Source organism: Humulus lupulus, chromosome 3 (genome assembly GCF_963169125.1).
Source record: "Humulus lupulus chromosome 3, drHumLupu1.1, whole genome shotgun sequence".
NCBI classification, from domain to species: domain Eukaryota; kingdom Viridiplantae; phylum Streptophyta; class Magnoliopsida; order Rosales; family Cannabaceae; genus Humulus; species Humulus lupulus.
Window position 1 is genome coordinate 283,106,354 of NC_084795.1, and position 23,774 is coordinate 283,130,127.

Consider the following 23,774-nt stretch of genomic DNA (forward strand, 5'->3'; position numbering starts at 1 on the left):
TTTTGGTGATAGGTTTAGTAGGGATAATTATATTAATTTTGTTTAATTTGGTTAATTTATATATAATAATACATTGATTTGTGGCCTTAATTGTCTGATTATTAACAATATCCCATATTAAGAGGGCTTAAGAAGATAATAACGCAACCAACTTTTAACGCCTACTGATTCACGAGATTGATATAAATTTATGATATTTTTTTTATTTTTTGGTATTTTGCTGCAAGTTGATCTGATATTTTTCAAAAAAAAAAAAAAATAATCCAAGTTGAGACCCCATTTGATATATTTGAAACACTTGGGCCATGATCCCAAAAAAGCCTATTTTTTTAATATCATTTTTAGGTTCTCAATTTTTCTACATTGTAATTGATTCCCCAAATACTATTTTTGTTTCTTTTTTTATTTTAAAATGTATATAAAAAACATAAAATAAGGGTGGATCACCCTTAAGATATTTAGATCACATAATTTTGACAAAAAATGATGGTTAAATTTTCAAAATCAAACCTTGTTATTTTTATTTATTTGAATAGATTTTGTATAATAAAAGTACAAATCGTGTTCGGTAAAAATATTTTCATTTTTTGTTTTTTATAATTCACAATAGAATTAATTAAATTTTGAAAACATACTTTTTAAACTTTCAAATTTTTTTTAAACATTTTATTTTTCTTTCTTCTTCCCGATTTCTTCAAGCAGCCATGTGTATTTCTCTTCAAGCATCATAGTTTCAAGTAATTGCTGTTAGGTTAATAAAAATTACCAAACACATTTTTTATTTTATTTTTCAAAATAAATAATAAAAATAGTTATCAAACATATTTTTTTATTTTTTGAAAATAAAAAAATAAAAATGAATTTCAATTTTTGTTTTTAAAAAATTCAAAAATAAAAATTTTACCCCATTTATTAGTTAGAGGGAAAAAATAGCAAATTATAGTTTTAAAAGTTTTATGAATTAATCTTTAGGCATAAATTAGGTGTTCCAAATATGTGAAGACCGATATACTCTTATACATAAATTTTAACAAAACAAAAAAGTATTTGAGGAGCTAGCTAATACAATTTGAAAATGTTTAGGGATCAAAATGATAAAAAAAAATGACCTTTGTGACCAAACTAGAAAAATTTAAAAAGGTTAGGGACCAATTGATAAAAAATTGATTTACAACATTACAATTTTTTTTTAAATAAAAAGGACACCGAGCCCAAACATAAATAAATAAAAGAATAAATTTTTTTTTTAAGATAATAATATAGTTTATTTGATTTATATATTTTTGTCCTTGTTTTGAAAATTATGGTGCATTAATATAACTTCGGTATAAACGAAATTAGGTACTAATTAATAGTTCGATCCGAATTTATTTTTTTTAACATATAAACATGTATATGTAAATATTAAGTACCCACCATCTAATTAATCTCACTCTCTCTCTCTCTCAAACCCTAGCACCTCCCCTATCTATCATTGTTTTAGTTTAAATTTATCTTTCTTATATTTTTTTTTTTAGGATTCATACCATTTTAGGTACCTATGTTTTACGTTAATTTTACGATATACCATTTTTTAAAAAAAATACATTTTTGAGCAGTGTATTTTGTAAAATAGTTAAAAAAAATCCATCTGAATCCAGTTAAAATATTATCAAATATTACATCATAAAAATTGATGTATGTTACAAATTCACAAATTTTTAAGTTGATTGACTCCGTAAATAATGGTTAAGGACAAAAAGATTTGACTGAATTCAGATTTGTGGGATCATTTTTAATTATTTGACAAAAATATAGTGTCCAAAAATGTATTTTTTAAAACAGAGAATATCTATTGCGGAATTAAATTAAAATACAGGAATCCAAAATTGTATTGACTCTTTTTTCTATCTTCTAATAATTTTCTTTTAAATATTTTGTTCCGATAGTTATATTTCTATAGAGATTTTGTTCTACTTGTAGATTTATATAATTTAATAGATTTTGTGGGATTTCCTTCCATATATGAAGTTCTAAAATCAAGATATCTACATATAGGATCTAATAATAGATCAAGTGGAAAAGTCAACTCATATATCTGTAATTTAATAATTTATTTTTCTGAATTAGTCTAGTCGATCGATTTAATAATTTTATTTCGCTATAATTGATATATATCTGTAATTTGATTTTTTTTTTATTTGTTTACTCATATGAGAATGAAATTATACATTAAAAAATAGCATGCACTTTTTGAAAAAGAAAATTAATAATGTATAATTGAAGATGACAACGAAGAATAAGAAAACCAAAAATATCACACTATTAATCCTTTAAATATCACTTTTTGTTATTTTTATTTATTTAAAATGTTAGAATATGGTGTGAAAGCACTTTAATATATATCTTGTGTATATATATATATAAATAATCCTTAATTTGAATAGTAATATATATTCATTGGTAAGTACGTATATTTTCTAAAATAAATAATTTCAAGAGGAATATGCTGACATTTTCCTTCAAATTCACAAAATATGTCACTTTAAATTGTATTTTTCTAAAATTTAACACTTTTAAACTATAACACAAAAGATATAGTACATATTATATATACAACACCTGCTATATATATATATAATAAATTGTATAATGTATCGTCGTATGAGTGGTGCTTTTCTAATTAAGAAATGTTAAAATCAGCAATTCCCCTGTAACAGAAATACACCCAATCATAATCCTAATTTCAGAAATACACTTCTCTGGTTGCTTGATGGTCTCGTTTTGTTCTTGTTCTTTTTTCAATTCTTGCTCGTCGAAATTAATCTTAATATATAGGCGTGGAGAATGAGAAGGACCACCTTAGTGCCGTGTAGTGGTCATACAAGTTTGTTACAAAGAATCTGCTTTTCCTAGAATTCTTACAGCTGTATATTCTACAATATTCTTTATGCCTTGCTGTCATTATCTTGTATAAATAATAGAAGACCTTTCCTATTCATGTAACCGTTGAGCAATTAATAAAATTTTCAAAAGTCTGCATTCATTTTCTCCTTTTTTATCTTGGTATCAGAGCCGTATGACATCTGTCAATGGCCTCTCCTGACGATTCATCATCCACCACTAGTGGCCCTCAAAATACTCCACCAGTCTCAGCTACTGCTGCTCCGGTTCCACCCAGTTCTACAGTCGTTGTTCCACCTGCCTCTATATTTCAAAGTTTGGCACCTCTTACCTTGAAGTTGGATCGAAGTAATTACTCTTTTTGGAAGTCTCAAGTATTACCAGCTCTTCGTGCTCACGATTTGGAAGGCTTCATTCTCGGCACCAAGAAATGCCCACCTCAGTTCATTGACAACACCGTTGGAGGCACGGTTCCGGGTGAAACTCACCAACTCAATGTTGGCTATGCTCTCTGGCGACGTACATATCAATCTATCCTAAGCTGGCTGCTCAACTCCATTTCAGAGACAATGTTTGGTCACATAGTCAGTTGTACCACTTCTTATGAGGTTTGGCATACCCTTGAACTCCTCTTTACTACTCAGTCAAAGGCTCGCACCCTCCAAATTCGCTATCAACTCCAATCTCTTAAGAAAGGAAACTTATCTGTTCATGACTATATGTTAAAAATGACAAGCTTAGCTGAAAATCTCTCTGCTGCAGGACAACTTATTTCTGATGAGGAGTTGATCTTATATATTCTAGGTGGTTTGGGTCATGACTATGACCCTGTAGTCATTACTCTTACCTCTCGGCCAAACCCTTTAACCCTTCAAGAAGTCCAGTTTTTATTGTAGAGTCAAGAAATGAGATTGGAGCAACTTAACACTCCCATGAGTGGTGATGTAATCTCTCCCAGTGCTAATCTTGCTGCACAGTTTCGACGGTCTGCAACTGTTGGTGGCCCTTCGCATCCCAATGGGTCTCCGAATCGCAGCTTCTCCTTGCGTGGTCGTGGCCGTGGTGGACGCGGGGGCAGAGGAAATCGTCCTGTTTGTCAGTTGTGTCATCGTGTGGGTCATGTTGTTGCAAAGTGCTACCATCGCTTTGATATTAATTTTCAAGGTGCAGCCCCTGGTTTTAATCAACACAATCCCAATAGCACTTCGACTCAGCAACAGAATTCTGGGCAAGGTCAGCAAGCATATTTTTCAACGAACTCAACTGAGAATAGTCATGATAACTCCTGGTATGTAGACAGTGGAGCCACAAATCATATTACCCCTGACACTCACAATCTGCAGAACAAACATGAGCACAAAGGTACCACTCAACTGCTTATTGGTAATGGGCAGCCCTTAACTATCACTGAGATTGGAAACAATGTTCTAAGCATTCCTGAAACTTCATCCTCTCTTGTGTTAAAAAATGTTTTTTGTGTTCCTCATATGACCAAAAATTTGATTTCAATATCTCAGCTAACCAAAGATAATTCTGTGTTTGTTAAGTTTTACTCTGATTGTTTTGTTGTTAATGACCTTGCTACGAGGAAGGAGCTAGCTCGGCGAACACTCAGTAATGGCCTCTATCAGCTTAAACCATTCTCATCATGTTTCAAGTCAAGCACTACCAATTTCTGTTTTTCTACCAGTTTAAATTCCAAGAAGAGTCTCAACTCAGAGTCCCAATTTATGAGTCGGTCTAAATCAATTGAGCATACTGCTCAGTCCATGTTTGTTCAGTCTTCTAACAATAGTAATCTTAATTTGTGGCACATGAGGCTTGGTCACCCAAGCATACCTGTAATGAAACAAATGTTGAGTAATACAAACGTTTCTTTCCAAAGTCCATTAACTTTCTGTGATGCCTGTCATATAGGTAAATCCAAGCATAAGCAGTAAAAATCTTCCATTAAAACAGCCAAGAAACCTCTTGAAATTATACACTTAGACGAATGGGGACCCTCTCCTACTTTGTCCAAAGATGGGTATCGGTATTATGTTCACTTCATAGATGAATTTAGTAATTTTACTTGGATTTACCCACTGAAACTTAAGTCTGATGTTAAAGAAACCTTCATTAATTTTCAAAAGTTCGTTGAAAGAAAATTTGACTACCAAATCAAAACCCTTCACTCAGATTGGGGTGGTGAGTATAGGAGTCTTGCACCTTTTCTTGCTTCTTTAGGAATTCATTTTAGACATCCCTGTCCTCATACACACCCACAAAATGGAAAATCTGAGCGCAAGCATCGCCACATCGTTGAACTGGGTCTCACACTTTTAGTCCAAGCATCTATGCCTCTACATTACTGGTGGGAATCCTTTAGTACAGCCACATTTCTCATAAATCATCTTTCCACTCCAACCTTGAACCACAAATCCCCTGTTGAAACTCTATTCAAAGTTAAGTCGAATCTAAGCTTCCTCAAGGTCTTTGGTTGTGCTGCATTTCCACATCTCCGTGCCTACAACAAACACAAGCTAGATTTTCGCTCCACTAAATGTGTCTTCCTTGGTTACAGTCCAAACCATAAAGGCTATAAATGCTTGCATTCTTTAGGTTGTATATATATTGTACAAAGTGTTACATTTAATGAATTTGATTTTCCCTTTGCATCAGGTTTTAGTACATCACACTTCAAAAATTCTGAAGTCAATACTTGTCCCAGTCAAGTTTCATATAGTCAATGGTTGCCTCTTGTCTCTTCCTTAGTGCAGGAACATCATGAAGAAATTGTTGAAACTGAAAGAGATCATTACTCTGTGCTCCCTGATCTAGCTTCTTCTCCTGCTACAACAAAGTCAGCTTCATCCAGCAATCAAAGTAAGACTCTAAACACTCAATCCTCTTATTCCACTGTTCCCATTGAAATCAACCTGCCCATTGATATATCCCCACAAAAATCAAACACTTCACCTAAACATCATTCTTCTCCAACTCCCATACATGTCTCTCGGCCAACTCACCATTCCACTCATCAAATGGTCACTCGATCCAAAGCTGGAATTTTCAAGCCCAAAAGCTACACCGCCACTGCCTTACTTAATACAGGTCATGAAAATCTTCCTGAATCTCTTGATCAAGCTTTGAAATCACCACAATGGCTCTCTGCCATGAATGAAGAAAATAAAGCTCTCATAAAAAATAACACATGGATCCTTGTCCCACGGCAGCCACATATGCACATTGTTGACAACAAGTGGGTTTATCGAATCAAATATAACTCAGATGGTTCGATTCATCGATTCAAAGCACGTCTTGTTGCCAAAGGATTTCAACAACAACCTGGTATCGATTTCTTTGAAACTTTTAGTCCAGTTGTTAAACCAACTACTATTCGTGTTATTCTTTCTTTGGCAGTCACACTCCGCTGGGATATACAACAAATAGATATAAACAACGCCTTTCTCAATGGCACTCTTCAAGAGGAAGTATATATGGAACAACCCGCTGGCTTTGTCGACTCTCAACATCCAAATGCTGTGTGCAAACTGCAAAAGGCAATATACGGCTTGAAACAAGCACCACGTGCTTGGTTTGATAAGTTAAAAGGGTCTCTTCTTGCTCTTGGTTTTCAAAATTATGTGGCTGATTCATCTCTCTTCTTCTACAATCACGGTGATGCTCTCCTTTTTGTTTTAGTGTATGTCGATGACATACTTCTCACAGGGAACAATGCCACTCAAGTCACTGCTATTATCTCTAAGCTTCAGTCCCTCTTTGCTCTCAAGTTTCTTGGTTCCGTCACATATTTTCTTGGCTTTGAGATAACACGGGGGCATCATGGATTACATCTATCTCAAGCCAAATACACTACAGATTTATTGCAGAAAATGAATATGCTTGCTGCCAAGCCGTGTCTTACTCCCATGAATCAGACCAACAAATTAAGTTTACAAGACAGTGCTCCTTTTGAACATCAAACTCTTTACCGAAGTATCATAAAGGGACTGCAATATCTTACACTAAGCTGACCCGATATTGCCTATTCAGTCAACAAATTGAGCCAATTTCTTCAAGCACCAACTCAAAATCATTGGAGTGCTTGTAAGAAAATATTACGGTATCTTGCTGGCTCAATTGGAGAAGGTATCATCTTTGCGCCAGCTGCAAATTTATCCATTGAAGGATTCTGTGACTCTGATTGGGCTAGTTCACTGGATGACAGGAAGTCTACAACAGGTTATTGCATCTATTTTGGAGATAATTTGGTCAGTTGGAGTTCTCGAAAACAAAAGGCAGTGGCACGTTCCAGTACTGAAGCGGAATACAAAGCACTAGCTCAAGCGTGTACAGAAGTGATATGGCTTCAATCGTTACTCAAAGAAGTCGGGATTAAGTGTGAAAATCCTGCAATCATGTGGTGTGACAATGCTGGAGCACGACAACTTGCTTCCAATCCTGTTTTTCACTCAAGAACAAAGCACATTGAAATCGATGTGCACTTCATTCGTGACAAGGTCCTGAACAAAGAAATAAAGGTGAGATACATTCCAACAAAAGAAAAAATCGCAGACATTCTCACCAAGTCTCTGAGTATACAGCAGTACCATTATCTTAAAAACAAGCTAGTTGTTTCCCCTTCTCCACAGCATAGCTTGAGGGGGCGTGTTAAAATCAACAATTCCCCTGTAACAGAATTAGAAGAAGAGGAGGAAAATTCCTCTGTAACCGAATTGGAAGAAGAGGAGGACAATTCTTCTGTAACAGAATTGGAGAATGAGAAGGACCACCTTGGTGCTGTGTAGTGGTCGTACAAGTTTGTTACAAAGAATCTGTTTTCCTAGAATTCTTACAGCTGTATATTCTACAATATTCTTTATGCCTTGCTGTCATTATCTTGTATAAATAGTAGAAGACCTTTTCTATTCATGTAACCATTGAGCAATTAATAAAATTTTCAAAAGTCTGCATTCATTTTCTCATTTTTTATCTAGAAAAAAAGGGAAAAAAAACACGAATTCCTGTTCTAGGCAAGAAATTACGTAATTATCAAATATATCAAAATAATTACGACTCTAATATTTATTTTAATTCTCAAATCTTTAAACTAGCGTAAAATTAAGTAAACCAGTTAATCCAATTATGAAAAGGGACATTATAGTACATTAATCACTCATATGTCCAACCTATATTTTTATCCATATAATTATAATAAGAACAAAATTTGAATTGAAATTGTGATGTGTTACCAGCCTTTCAAAGCTTGTCTATTATTTATAAATTTATATATATATATATACATATATATAATATGGATATGAAGTAAGGCGTGTGTAGAACTAAAAATTAAAAATAAAGGATAAATTTATAAGGATATTTTATGAAACATTTAAAAAAAATAATATAAATAAATAAGTTGGTGTTAACGTCCTCCACTCGTTATAACGTGGATTTGTCCTATATTAAACAGACAAGAAGTCAAAAATAATATATAGTTGGACTCATATTTTTGGATTATTGTAAAATATATATATATATTAATAATGTGTAGCAATAAGTGTGCATTATTAATTTAAAAAAAAGAAAGAGTGCATTATATATTTTTTTCCACATTACGTATGTGTCGTGTGTTAGCATTATTCTAAAAAAATATATATACATACGAGACTCCCCCAGTTGTACTTGTTACGAAAGAAATGTTCAACAAAATTGTTATTATTTTATAAACAAGAAATTAGCTCAGCTAGCTTATTAAAATTTAAAATTGCAAAAATTCTCTTTGTATAAAATAAATTAAAAAATAAAAACGCTTATCGAATAATTGCACATGTTTGGGGCGATAATTTCGATTACTATTTACATATACAAACAAATAATCATCGTGGATAACTTTAACGTATTTGTTGAAAAAAGTAAGAAATAATTAAAAAAAAAAAGACTAACCAAACTTATTAATTATTCTACTTTTTAATTAAAATCGGTTCATTAGGCATGTATAATAGCCATTGAGCTTGATTAGAGCTTGGTTATATTAAGAGAAATTTGGTCCCTAATTAGCTCTCTACAACTCGTTCACAACATATACACACCATCATATATATATATATAGTGGAATTCTTTTCCAGGGAAATTACTTTAAGCCCTACAGGTAGGGCTCTCATTATTTACAACTCGTGAACAGTTTTCGGTGCGATTTTTTTTATGCCCGTGTATATTGTACCTATTTAGAGCATCCTGCAAATTTTCAAAAAATTCTAAATAGTTTACAGTACCGAAAACTAGGTTTAAACATGTTGTTGCACGCGCGACTAATTTTTTTTATGCGCGTAGAAAACAACATATTTAAACATAATTTTTGGTACTGTAAACTATTCGAAATTTTCTGAAAATTTGCAGATGCTCTAAATAGGTACAATATACACAGTCATAAAAAAAATTCGCACAAAAAACTGTTCACGGATCGAGAAACACTGAAAGCCCTATCGGTAGAGTTTAAAGTGAAACCCATATAAAAAAAATTGTCATATATATATACAAGTCCAAATACAGTGAGTGAAACAGAACTATAAAATTAATTGAAAATATGTTATTTTTGTTACATTTGGTTCATTTTTTAAATGATATGTCCACATGCATAGTATAGTAAGAGAGTTTATTAATTAAACTAACTAAAGTTAGCAAAAGTTGAGTTTATTGGCTACTTAAAAAAAAATGAACAGAATACAATATAATGGACACATTTTCAATAGTTGCTATAATAAGATTGAGGGACGAGATTCTATACAATGACCATAGTTTAGTTTGGGAGAAGGGAATCATATTTTTCCGTGAGAAGTTTTGATCAATAGTCGGAGGTAATAATAAATTTCTTGGGGATTTATATATATAGTTTTTTTATAAATCAAATTCATTTTTCTTTAACAAAAGACTAATATTATTGATACAAAGAATCAATTACAAACATCAATCAAAAACTCCAACCCAGTAAACTCATTATCAATTGTCAATATAATATTCTACATATACTTGAACTACACTCGAAATAAAAGAGGTTGAATTAAAAAAATCTTTCCGTATATATAAAAGGGAAAAAATTGACAAAAGTACCCAATATTTAACAAAATTTGTAATTTAGTATCTAATTTTTTTTTTCTAGAAAAGTACTCAATGTCAGGTTGTGCGTGTTTCCGTCGATACTTGCTCTAACGGTGCCTACTAGGTGTACATGTGTTGTATTATGATTGGTCCATCTCATAATTTTTATAAAAAAATATTTAAAATAATTTTATCATAAAAATATATATTTTAATTAATAAAAAATATAAAATAACCAAACGAAAAAAAATTGAAAACCAATTATTTTTTATAATTTTTTTTCTCTCCCTTTTCACTTTGTCTCTCCTTATCCGATCTTCTTTTTTCTTGCTCGACAACCTATGACTCTCCCTCCCATCTATGACAACAATGGAGCTTTCTCTCTTCTCCCACATCCCAAACTCCAAACCATCATCAACCACCCTTTTCTTCCATGGCCGAAGCTACCAACTCCCGCACCCTTACGGTATCACCATTGATCCTGCCAAAGCTTACGACCGAGCTACCTTCAAGCTTCCTGGCTTCAAAGCCCCGCCATCACGGCAGTCCCAACCCATCCTCGTCACCCAGATCCACCCTTAACGTTCTTCCTCTAACAACGTGATCCCACCTTCTACTCTTCATCTTAAGATTTTTCAAGGGCCTCTCGATTTTTATGAACAAATTATTTTAGGGCTTGTTTGGACCTTGAATTTTAAAAAGGAAAAAATAAAATCCAAATGATTCAATTTTCTCATGTTTTGATTGAATCAATAAATTAAGAATTCTTTTTCTAGAAAAATTAAAATTTAAATGTAGTATAATTTTTTTAAATTTACAATAATTATAAATATCTAAAAAAAATATTTCAAAAAAAATCTCCAATCAAATTAGTGGAAAATATTTTCCTTCATTTTTTCTTTTTTATTTTCCCTCATAAAAGTTTTACTTACTAAAATCTAAGGTCCAAACGAAACTCGGGTGAACCCAAAGATTAAAATGTATAATATTAGAATGAAGAGGGAGAGAGAGTGGGTGAGAGGAAAGTAATTTTACTTTATTTTTAATTTTTTTTAATATTGTTTTAATTTAAATATTAAAAAAAATCAATTTAAATTTATTTTAAAAAATATATAGGTGAACCAATTATAATAATATACTATTTGTATATCCAGTCAGCAATATACGGTTATGTTAGAGTTGGTACTGATGTAAACATGAAAAATTTTAGAAGAAATTACATGAAATATGTGATTTTTTTGTAAAATTTTGATAAGTATGGCTTTTTTTTTTCCCTTAAGTTTGGTATGACATAATTTAATATTTATATTTTTATTGAATTTTTCCCATATTTTTGTTATTTTATTAAAATATACCATATACTTGATATAAAATTTCAATATTGATTTTTTTTAACTACGGGATATTTTTATTACTATATTTTTCTAATCATATTTAAGTTAATAATATATATACACATATATATACAATTAATCCTATACATAAAACCATATAATTTTTTCCATTATATATACATATATTATTGCTATTATTATTTTTATATGTATATACATATGTATATATATAAGATTATAAAATAGTACTCATTTATATATATATATATGGATGAGGTGATGAGAATGACTTTCACTAATTGTGGTGATGATGATGATGTCTGGGTTATGTCATTATACATATGTATGTTTTGGATTATTGTTGGAGATGTATATGTCATTTAATTTAATTTTAAATAATAACTGATTACAACTATAAAAATAAATTTAGATTTGTTAGTAATGTGCCAATAACCGGTTACTACTATCAATTTTAAATGTCATGACAAGTACTCGAGTGAATTGTAACTGGTTACTGGCAGATTTGGAAGAAGAAAAAAATAGATCAGACTACAGCCAGTAAAGAAGAAGAAGAAGAAGAAGAAGAAGAAGAAGAAGAAGAAGAAGAAGAAGGTAGCCAGTGACCCCTATTAAAATAACTGATTGATAACTAGATATTGAGCCAAACCTAGAAAAAAAAAACTTAGAAAATAAAAAATTAATCTGAGAAGTAGTAGTAGAAGAAGAAGGTAGTAACTGGTTACCCCTATTAAAATAACAATTAATTGGTAACTAGTTACTTAGCCAAATCTTTAAAATAAAATAAAAAACAACTACATCTGAAAAACAAAATTAGATATGAAAATAACCAAGAAGAAGAAGAAGATCGAAGGAGGTAACTGGTTACTTAGGTAGTTTTATAAAGAAAACCAAATCTGAAAAATAAAATCAGATTTAAAAATAACACATGAAGAAGGAGATTAAATAAGGTAATGGTTACACCTAGGTCCACAAAAAAACTCAGATCTCAAAATAAAATAAAATCGTGACAGTAACTGGTTACTTAGGTAGTTTTATAAAAAAAATCATATATAAAAAACAAAATCAGATTTAAAAACAACCATGAAGAATGAAATTAAATAAGGTAACTGGTTACAGCTAAGTTTACAAAAAACTCAGATCTGAAAACAAAAGAGAATCGTGACAGTAACTGGTTACTTAGACAGATTTAGAAAAAAAAACCAGATTTGTAAAAGAAACCCAGATCTGAAAAGAAAAGAAAAAATAGACCTGAAGCAACAAAGAAGACGTAGAAGAACGTAAAGAAGAAGAAGAAGAAGAAGAAGAAGAAGAAGAAGAAGATGATGATGATGATGATGATGATGATGATGATGATGAAGAAGAACGTGAAAACGAAGAAGAATACGAATCAGAGATGACATCGACAGTGATCGGAGATACATCGTTCATTTGCCGGTGTGAGAGAGCTTCTATTGTTGTAAGAGAAAATGGTCGACTGCCATTGTTGTGAGAAAAATTGAGAGAGCAAGTGAAGAATACGTGAAAGATGGAGAGAAAGAAGAAAATAAGAGAGAGAATGTGTGTATTTTTTTATGGTATTTTGTTCATAGTATTTTGTGGGATTCCCATATTTAAATTTTTTTTTTTTGCTAGAATTATCATATTTTGTAGCATAACTTTTATGCCCATAAATATAGAAAGTAATTTATTTTTTCCCATATTTTTGGAAAGTAAGAAAGGTACTAAATTACAAGTTTTGTTAAACATTTGAGCATTTTTGTCATATTTTCCTATATATAAAACCCACTAATAAAAAAAAATACAGATACAATAATATGCCAAATAGAACCCACCTTTTGTCATATTTTCCTATGTACTAGATTGCTTTTCAGAAAACTATGCACGGGCTTGTGAATCTCTCTCTCTAGATATATATATTATATATATAAATATATATAAACGAATAAACAGAAGAAAATCCTTATTTTAACGAACTTATTTTTTTTTATATTTATTTTTGTCATTTTGATTGTTAACTTTGTTTTTGTTTTATCTTTCTTTTTGTGTACCTATTTCTTGTAATAGTATAAGTATTAGAAAAAGTAATTAAATTCCTTCTCACATATATTTAGCTAACTCTATCTTCTAAATATACTTGCTAATTAATCAATTGAATAGATAATAAATAAACTGATAATTAAATAATATATTAATTACACATGCATTTTATTCCCTTTTCTAATAAATATAATATGTATACTGAGTGAGTAGTCTACTTTTCACAAAACTCCATGGGAAGACTTTAGCAAAACGACAACGATTAAAGAAAACGATAATATTTGAGGCAAATTAAACGACACAGCAAACAATGAATTAAAATAAAATAATTTTCAATCAATTTTCTAAAATAAATGTTGTTTTCTTTGTTTATTGTCGTTTTAATGAAGTAGTGTCGCTTTTATCGTGTGGTGTTGTTTTTTATAATTAATGTCATTGTCAATAAATACTGTCGTTTTTCTCTTGCGATGTTGTTTGTTGTCGTTTTTAATTGTTATTATCATTTTTCTCTGATGATGTTATTACTGTCTTTTTTTGATAAATCAGAGAAAGAATTTTATTATGCACTGAACAACTACAAACATCAATCAATTAATTACAAATATAACTGTCCCACCCTAATCTAAATCCTCATTATTTAACTTTCCTTCTTTTAGACAAAAAAACCTGATACAAACATTAGATTTAATTTTCCTCACAACAGTGCTAACCATTGGCACCAAACGGGTCGAAAGTGCTTCATTTCTAACTTTCCATATGTGGTAAACACTAGCAACAAGAGCACAACAATATACTTTCCTTCGACACTTAGTCTGACCATTTCTTTTAATCCAGTTCAAAAGTCCACCTATCTCATATCTATTGGATCCAATATTTAACCATCTCAGAACATGAGTCAGACAATGTTTACTAAACTCACATTTAAAAAATAAATGCTTATGAGACTCTTCCATCTGGCCACAAATAACACAACAAGGATCCTGCACAAAACCAAACCTGAGAAGTCTATCTCTAGTCGGCAGCCTTTTTTTTAACACCAATCATGTCTCAAATTTATGTTTAGGAATCCCAAGTCTGTCACAAATGAAGGAAAATTTCCATCTTGTATCTGTTTTGTCCTTCAGCAGCTTATACATTTGAGCAATGTTGTAGATTGGCCAACTATTTGTACTGTGAAGAAAAATTTCCTTTAACTCATTCTTCGTTTTGACCACTCTTTTCCAGTACCAACTACTATTTAGAGGAGCCGTGTAATCCCACCAGTCTGTCTCTTTAATGTACACCGAATGTACCCACTTCACCCAAAGATTATCTTCCTTCTTTGCTATAGCCCAAACATATCTCCCAAGAGCACAGATGTTCCATATGCTAATATCTGTAAAACTGAGTCCTCCCTTTTGTTTAGATTTCCCAATCTCAATCCACGATACTCTTCCCGGCTCTTCCATATAATCTGTACCTTTCCATAAAAAAACTCTACAAATTTGGTTGATTCTTGTAATCACCACTCGAGGCAGAATAACCAATTGAGACCAGAAAATGTTGATAGATAGGAGGACATAATTTATAAGAATACATCTCCCTGCAAAAGACAGATTCCTCGAACTCCAGCTCCTAATCCTTTTCACCATTTTATCAACCAAACATTCACAATCAGCTTTAGATATCCTAGTATTGCTAATGGCCATTCCTAAGTATTTAAAAGGAAGATTGCTGCGAACAAACCACGTCATGCCAGTAAGCCTATTCCAGTCCCCTTCTTGCAACCCAACACCAAAAATGGCTGACTTCTTTTTGTTAGCTTGCAAACTAGAACTATCAGTAAACAGCTGGAAACCTCTAAGTAAAACATAGATAGCTTTAAAAGTTCCTTCACTAAACAGAAGCAAGTCATCTGCAAAGCAAAGATGATTGAGTTTCAGATATTCGCACCTTGGGTGATACTTGAAATCCTTATGTTGGCCAACTGAAATCATTATTCTTGACAAATACTCCATACCAATAACAACTAGAAAATGAGACAAAGGATCCCCTTGTCTTAAACCTCTCCGAGATTTCAAACAACCTATTTGAGCCCCATTGATCATGAAGGAAAATCTGGGAGTAGTAACACAAACCATCACCAACTTGATAAACTGTAAAGGAAATTTAAGAGCCATCATCATTTCTTGCAAAAAAAACTCCAATCCAAGGTGTCATAAGCTTTCTGAAGGTCAACTTTAATCATACAAGACGAGCTAGTACTTTTCCTTCCATAACCCCTCACCAAATCTTGGCATATCATGATATTATGGGCTATGTTTCTGCCTTGAACAAACCCACTCTGATTTTCAGAGATAATTGAAGGTAATATCTCTCTAAGTCTTGAATAGATAAGTTTGGTAGCAATTTTATAAACCACATTACAGCAGGCAATTGGTCTATATTCACTGACATTCTTTGGGCACCTAGATTTAGGAATAAGTGTTAAATTAGTGTATTGATTTCCTTAAGAAGCTTACCCGAATGAAGAAAAGAAAGTACAGCCTTAACAACATCCTAACCCGTTATATCCCAAGTGTGCTTAAAAAAGGCACTACTGTACCCATCAGGCCCTGGTGCCTTCTCATCTGGAATGGAAAAAAGAGCAGCTTTAACATCATCTTTGGTGTAAGCCTGCTGTTAAAACTCTGTCTGTTGAGCAGTAACTAACTTTCCTGGCTGCACCACCTTATCTAAAACTGATTTCCTCCCAGCTGAAACAGAACCCAACAAATCAGCATAGTAATCTTGAAAAGCCTGAGTAATGCCTTCTTGAGTGTCAAACCACTTGTCCTTCATATCCCATATAAAATGAAGAGAGTTATGAATCCTCCTACTTCAGATACAACTATGAAAAACTTTCGTATTTTCATCCCCATGTTTTAACCATTCCATTTTCGCCTTCTATTTCAAAAATTGAATCATATTTTTATGAGCATGTTGGTACTCAATTCTACAATTGATTTCCTCATTCATCAACTGAGTATTACCAGGAGCTTCTTTAATTCTTTCCTGAATCTCCATCATCTTGTGATATTTCTCAGCATCCTGAACAAACACATCTCCTTTCCCTTCCTTATTAATCTTAGCTAAAACTCCCCTAAGCCGTTTTAACTTGCTAATGAAACAGTACATAGGAGTCCCTTTAACGTCCTCATTCTAACTCATTGTCACCTTCTCAAAAAAATATGTATATCTACTCCAGAAATTGAAATACCTGAATGGTTTTCGGGTCTCCAACTCTGAAGATAAATTCACCAAAAACGAGCTATGATCAAAATCCCCTTCTGGAAAGAATATAGCCTCAACATTAGGAAACTTCTCCAACCACTGATCATTAACCATTACTCTGTCAAGCTTGGCATAGACTCGGGCTCGGCCTTCTTGCTTGTTATTCCAAGTAAAGAAATTCCCTGAAAACTTCACATCTACCAAACCGCACTGCTCCACACAACTTTGAAATGGAATCATTTTAGATCCATTTCCACGGTAATGTAAGCGATCTGAAGGGGATAAAACTGAATTGCAATCCCCCATTATCATCCAAGGACAGATAGTTGCACTACCTATGTTCTTCATTTCCGTCCAAAGTCTCTCTCTTCCATTCATGTCATTTAAAGCATAAACTACAGTAACTGCAAAATAATCCCCATTATTAACAGTAACCAGGAAATGCATTCATTGACTTGAGCTTCCCCGAATATCAACAGTAAAACTATTCAGATTCCATGCTACAATAATTCGACCATTAGGGTGGTTAACTAAGTTGCAAGTGAAACACCAACCTTGAAACATATTAAGGTATAAAGTCCCCATTTTAGAAACCTTAACCCTAGACTTACAAAACCAATTCATTTATTGGATATCATTCTCATGACATCATTTTGCTTGCTGGTTTTGTTGAGTCCCCTAACATTCCAAACAAACAATATATCCATTGATTAATGGAGGATCTCCCCCTCCATTAATATTGGACCTCATCTCCTGTAACACTTCTCCTACATGCTTTTCTGCTGCAGATAGCTGATCTAACACTTAAAAGAATTGCTCACATTAACTTCTTTGTCTTTTTCAACCTGCACTTTCTTCACTCTAACTTGGTAAAAACCATTTGTGTCCTCCTTCCTTTCGATTTTCCCCTGGGTTATTTTCTCATCCTTCCTTATTGGATCTGATTTATGCAGATTGGCAGTTTTCGGTTGCCAAATCTGAGATGCCCCTGTTTTATTCACCCTTTTCCTACAATCTTCTTTAACATGACCAATCCCTTGGCACTGAGAGCATAACTCAGGTTTCCATTCATAGTATACCTCAACATACACATAATCCCCTTTTTCATCTTCAAATTTAATTTGAGCAGGCAGATCTTTATTCAAGTTCATTTCAATAAGCACCCTAGCAAACTGTAATTTCTCTCGATTCCCTGTTGCTCTATCTTGGTGCACCATCTTCCCAATTGTGCTTACAATTTTGGCCATAGTTCGCTCCCCCCAATACTTAAGCTCTAGATTTCTCAATTGAGCCCAGATTGGGACTGTCAACACTGTTTCCTTGGTGAATTTAGAATCCGGATCCCATCGTTTCATGATGATAGGTTTCCTATCAAAGAAATGATATCCTGCAGTCAAAACTCCATCTCTTGCTATACAATCAATATTATTTGTACACACACGACACTTATATATAATGTATTTATTATGTATTATATATTATTGTAATAATAATATTTTATAACATGTAAATTTATATTAATATAATTAACAAATATTTAGTTTTGTATTAAATATTATTATAGTAATATTTGAATTTATATTAATATAATTACTAAATATTTAATCTAGCACAATTTTATATAACTTAAGATTAAATGTTATATGTTATATATTATTATAATAATATTTTATAATATAATTAATAAATATTTAGTTTAGTATTAAATATTATTATAATAATGATATTTTATTACATTTCAATTCAATTTATAATATCTAAATTTAATAATGATATGATATATAGATTAAAATAAAAAATAAAGTCACTTGCCTATGAAAGTATTAGTTTAAGAAATTATTTTAAAAAATACAATTATTTGGAGTGCTTTACATGCTTTGCCATTTAAAAAGGGAAATTTGATAAATCATGCTTACATTAGCTTAATATTTAAAATTTGAACCAAAGTTAACTACCATATGAAACAAATGCTCATCTTTCATTTAATACCAAAAATACCCCCATACCTTTCCTCTCTATTCTCCATCTTTCTCTCTACCTTTCATTTAATAGCTTAATAATTAAAATTTGAACCAAAGTTAACCACTATTTAGAATGCTGTTTCGATGTTGGATTTGTAGTTTGTTGGTATTTTTTTGTAGTTTTTTGGGTGAAAATCGTATTCTGTGAAAATCTGCGTTTTTTTTTGGGTTCCTTGAGTTTTTTTCGAAATGCCCGATAGTGTCCGATAGAGGCCCGATTCGGGCACGATAGTTGTTGAGTTTCAAGGTTAGGGATGAAGGTCCGATGGAAACCCGATGGTTGCTCGATAGTTTTGGTTACCCGATAGTTGCCCTATCGTGCTAATGTCGTACCATCATCGTACATTTATGGCAAAAACTACAGTATTATACACCATCGTACCCACTAGCGTCCCACTGTCGTACCATCATCGTACCATTGACAAAGTAAGTTAACAATTTGAAACTAACTATTATCGTACTACCATCGTACCTATATCGTCCCACTACAAATTCTAAAATTACGATGTTATAGTAACTACTTAACAAATTCTATCGTACACCTATCGTGCTAATATCGTACCATCATCGTACCCATTATGGAAATAACTACAGTATTGCACACTATCGTACCCACTATCGTAATACCGTCGTACCACCATCCCTAACCTTGACTATCGGGCAACCATCGGGTTGTCATCGGACCTTTATCCCTAACCTTGAAACTCAATAACTATCGTGCCCGAATCGGGCCTCTATCGGACACTATCGGGCATTTCGAAAAAAACTCAAGGAACAAAAAAAAATGCAGGTTTTCACAGAACACGATTTTCACTAAAAAAAACAGCAAAAAATACCAACAAACTACAGATCCAACATCTAAACAACATTCTAAATGGTGGTTAACTTTTGTTCAAATTTTAATTATTAAGCTATTAAATGAAAGGTAGAGAGGAAGAGGGAGAATAGAGAGGAAATGTATGAGGGTATTTTTGGTATTAAATGAAAGATGAGCATTTGTATCATATGGTGGTTAACTTTGGTTCAAATTTTAAATATTAAGCTAATGTAAGCATGATTTATCAAATTTCCCTTTAAAAATCACCTTTCTGAAACTGAAGATATAGTCAAACGCTTTTATTTATTTATTTTTTTAATGATAAAATGAAAATACAAGAAAACACTATTTTGACTTTTTCCTTTTTCTGTTGAGCAAAAAAAAATAATACTTTTTTATTCTTGCTATTTATATTATATTGAATTATAACACGTTATTCTTTGGAAGTTAGTAGAAAGAAGAATCTCGATCGAGATTCTTCAACGTTACTCCATTTTCCATCACATGATCTTCAAACCTCAACAATCCTAGCCATTAATCTTCTTATCTACGAACAACCCATTTTCTCACATCACATTCTCTCCAGCTTTCTCTCCATGCTGCCTCCAATTTTCTCGGGAAAATGGCCGCTGAACCCCACCACAAAACTAGTCTCTGCCTTCAGTTTTCTGGTCTTTCTCGTCCTTGATTTTCTCGACACTGTTCTCTGTTTTGTTTACAGAGGCATTGATGAGTTTTTGGAAGGTCAGGTCTCAATGTGTTACTGCCGAAACAGGGAACAAACACAGGAAAATGCCACAGTCGAAGGTGAGCTCTCCGAGACTCTGTTTGGGAGGAAAAACGTTTTCCGGGAAACTGGTTTTCTTGGATTCTCGAGAAAATGGAAGAACAGTTCAGAGGAAAGTGTCAATTTCCAAATGGGTGGTTCCAGGTGGTCTGATTGTGGATGCGAGTCTTGTCTTTCATGGATGAGTAATGGTGGTGATCATAATCTTCATGTTCGCATTAGACAGCCTTCTCAACAAGGTAATTTTTGCTTTAGAAAAGTTCCTATTTTGACCCCATATTGTTGGTTTGAATTTGTTTGGTTTGCTAATTAAGGTCAACTTTAAACTATTCACGTTTTAACTTCAAACTGTTGGCTTTAAACTATAGAGTTAGATCGAATTGAATATCAAGTAGAACTTTTGAAAATGCTCTAGTTCCCAAGATGTAAAATTAATGTTGTTTGTCTTTCTTGTTTGACAGAAACCATCGATGAGAAAAGTTGTGAAAAGACAGTAGTTGAGAATGTGATATTCTTGCATGGCTTTCTTTCTTCTTCTTCACTATGGACAGAATCAGTGTTTCAAAATCTATCCAAACCAGTAAACCGTAGCTATAGGCTCTTTGCTGTTGACCTATTGGGTTTCGGAATGAGTCCAAAGCCAAGAGACTGTTTCTATACTCTAAAAGATCACTTGGAAATGATAGAGAAATCAGTGATTAGCCCATTTCAGTTGGATTCTTTCCACTTGGTTGCACACTCCATGGGGTGCAACATTGCAATAGCACTGGCTGCAAAGCATTCCAAGTCCATAAAGTCAATCACTCTTGTAGCTCCTGTAAGTTTGGTTCTTGTCAGTTATGTTAGTTGGCTTTCTTGATGAGGTTTTTAGGGACTCAACAAACATGGTTTCTCGATTCATCATTGTTAGTGGATTTGACTAGGGTGTACACAACATTGAGTTTCCTTTCGAGACTACTCCAAACCATTTTTAATCGTTTTAGTGTTTTCATCAGCCTGTTTTTCCTTCAGAATTTGGAGCGAAAAGGGTGCTTGAAGAGCTTGCTAAGAGGAAAATATGGCCACCATTGTTGTTTGGGTCAGCTGTTATGTCATGGTACGAGCACATTGGTCGAACTGTTTGCTTTCTTGTATGCCGATTCCACAAGGCATGGGAGAAACTATTGAAGCTGCTTCTAAGAAAAAAGTAAGATCACCAAACTTCGTATTATTCTTGTTCGGGTTTATACTTTTTTAGACTATGAATTTTTTATGATTATCTGTTTGGACCTTATGTTTTAAAAAATTTATTTTTAGACCCTATATTTTATAAAATAGTTCAAATAGACCACAGTTTTTAAGCAGAATGATTTTATTTTTATTCTGAATTGTTAGTTTGGTAAATTATTTGTGATTTCAATTAAGAAAACTTTGACTAAAATCGGGTTTAGACTTCTATTTGAAAAATTTTACAAAACACATGATACAAAAAATAATTTATCAAAACAGAGAGTCTAAACAGAAAATGAGACAAAACACAGGCTCCGAAAATGTATAAACCCTATTCTTGGTTATTTGATTATGATTTTTTTTCCCATTTTCAGGAACCTACATTTTATGATTATGGACTTGGCTAGACACACACACCACTCGGCTTGGCATTCCATGCACAATGTGTTATGTGGAGGAAACAAGTCAATGGAAAGGTACTTGAGAGTTTTGAGTGATGCCAAAGTGAAGATTTGTGTGGTTCATGGAGACCATGACAGGACTGCTCCTGTTGAGTGTAGTGACAACATCAAGAGAATGGCTCTAAATGCAGAGATTAACATCATAAGAGGTGCCAATCATAGGACTGTAATCTTTGGTAGAGAGAAAGAGTTCACAAGAAATCTTGAACTTGTATGGGCATCACTTGCTTCTCATAGTTGAAAAGTAAATTGAAATTAGGGTTTTCATGAAATTTTGGAAATCCTTTACTTAATAAAGGTCAAAAATTGGAATCAACAAAGTTCACCAGAAGTCCTCACTTTCTTCTTTCTTTCTCTATTTTGGTTCTTCCCAATGACATTTTTTTTTTTCATTTTTTGTTTTTATTATCAACACTAAAAGACAAAAGTAAATTTAACAAATCTGAAATTTAGATAATTTTTTATTTTTGAAAAAAAATAACGAAATTAAAATATAATAGAAAGTAAATTATGAATAAAAAATGTTTATTGACATTTTTTTCTTTATTAATTTAAAACACTAAAATGCTGTAGTTTTATTGGTAATATTATTGCATCTTTTATCATAAACTCTAATAATGATATAAAAGACTTCACATATTAATGTTTTTTTTTAATAACATCAATTTATCATTTTAACTTAAAGAAAAATGAAGTCATTTGCCTAAGTAAAGTATTAGTTTAAAATTTTATTTTAACATATATTTATATATTTGGAGTGCTTCACATTCTAGAGTATTTAAAGATGACATTTTTAGGTGAATTTCACTTAAACCCAAGAAAAATATCTAATCAAACCTAATAAAATTCATTTTAGTGGATTCGTAAAATTCAAATCTACCACTAGACATGCAAAGTATTTCACACTGATGAAAATAACCAACAAAATCTAACTCTAAAATTTAGATAAAATTAAAAAAATAAATGAAAATACACTAAAAGCTACTTTTTTCTAATACTATAGATTAGAAAATGATTTTGTTATTTATAACTAACGTGTTGTAAACATGGCTAGATGGACTAGGGCCCAGTCCAAGATGAAGAGGACCAAATGGACTCAGTGGGCTTGGGCTCATTATTCTCACCTGTGGACGAACTATTTGGTGTCAAATAACCACAAAGAAATGTTATTTTGTAAATTAAGATAGAGGGAATTATATTTTATATGAGATTTTTAATAGTGTGCAAAAATATAGTTTTTTTTTTCAAAAAAAGTTAATCTATGGTTGTTTTTTTTAAGATTTTTTACCTATATGGGTTTATTTTCTCATATTTTTATATAAAAGTTGGTTTATGCCATAATTTTACTCTTAATCAAGTTTTATTAATTTGGAAGGGTATGTTTGTAATTTGATTATTATTTTTTTAGCTTATTTGTTTTTTTATATTGTTTTTTTATTATTAATTTTATATTAAATTTTTTTGGTTGTTTTGCAAAAAAAAATTTGTATTATGAATTGTTTTTAAAATTATTTTTTATTTGTCATAAACATTTTTTCTCTCTTTTTTTAGATTGTACGTTTCTTTTTTCAAATCCTGGATAAGGTAACCAGTTACTTGATCGATTTTTGACAGTTATGTAAAAAAAATCCTAGAGCTAGGTTAAATAACATGTATCAGGAAGGGTAACCAGTTCTCCTGAGAGGATTAACTTTCTTCCATAAGAGGGGTAACTAGTTACCATAAGAGGGGTGACGAGTTACTCATATTGAATATGAAAAGAAATATCAAATTTGAAGGAAAAAGAGGAAGAACACTTCATTTAAAAAGGAAGAAAAAGTAACTATGATTTTAGTAACATAGGTAACTAGTTACCATAAATAACCAATAAAT

General features: G+C 31.9%; 2 protein-coding genes and 1 pseudogene across 2 annotated transcripts; 2 read left to right on the top strand and 1 right to left on the bottom strand.

Moving 5' to 3' along the window:
• Nucleotides 1–3,650: 3,650 nt before the first annotated feature.
• Nucleotides 3,651–3,796, top strand: LOC133828407 (small nucleolar RNA Z247; annotated as a pseudogene).
• Nucleotides 3,797–14,395: 10,599 nt separating this feature from the next.
• On the bottom strand, nt 14,396–15,520 carry LOC133825839 (uncharacterized). Its single transcript, XM_062258733.1, has one exon. It carries the CDS (start codon nt 15,518–15,520, stop codon nt 14,396–14,398), a length of 1,125 nt encoding a protein of 374 aa, XP_062114717.1.
• A 4,383-nt stretch (nt 15,521–19,903) lies between these two features.
• LOC133824767 (probable lysophospholipase BODYGUARD 4) lies at nt 19,904–22,240 on the top strand. The gene is made up of 4 exons (XM_062257746.1): nt 19,904–20,471; nt 20,694–21,049; nt 21,228–21,418; nt 21,816–22,240. The coding sequence occupies exons 1-4, from the start codon at nt 20,042–20,044 to the stop codon at nt 22,141–22,143; spliced, it is 1,305 nt and encodes a 434-aa protein (XP_062113730.1). The 5' UTR covers nt 19,904–20,041; the 3' UTR covers nt 22,144–22,240.
• The last annotated feature ends 1,534 nt before the right edge of the window (nt 22,241–23,774 follow it).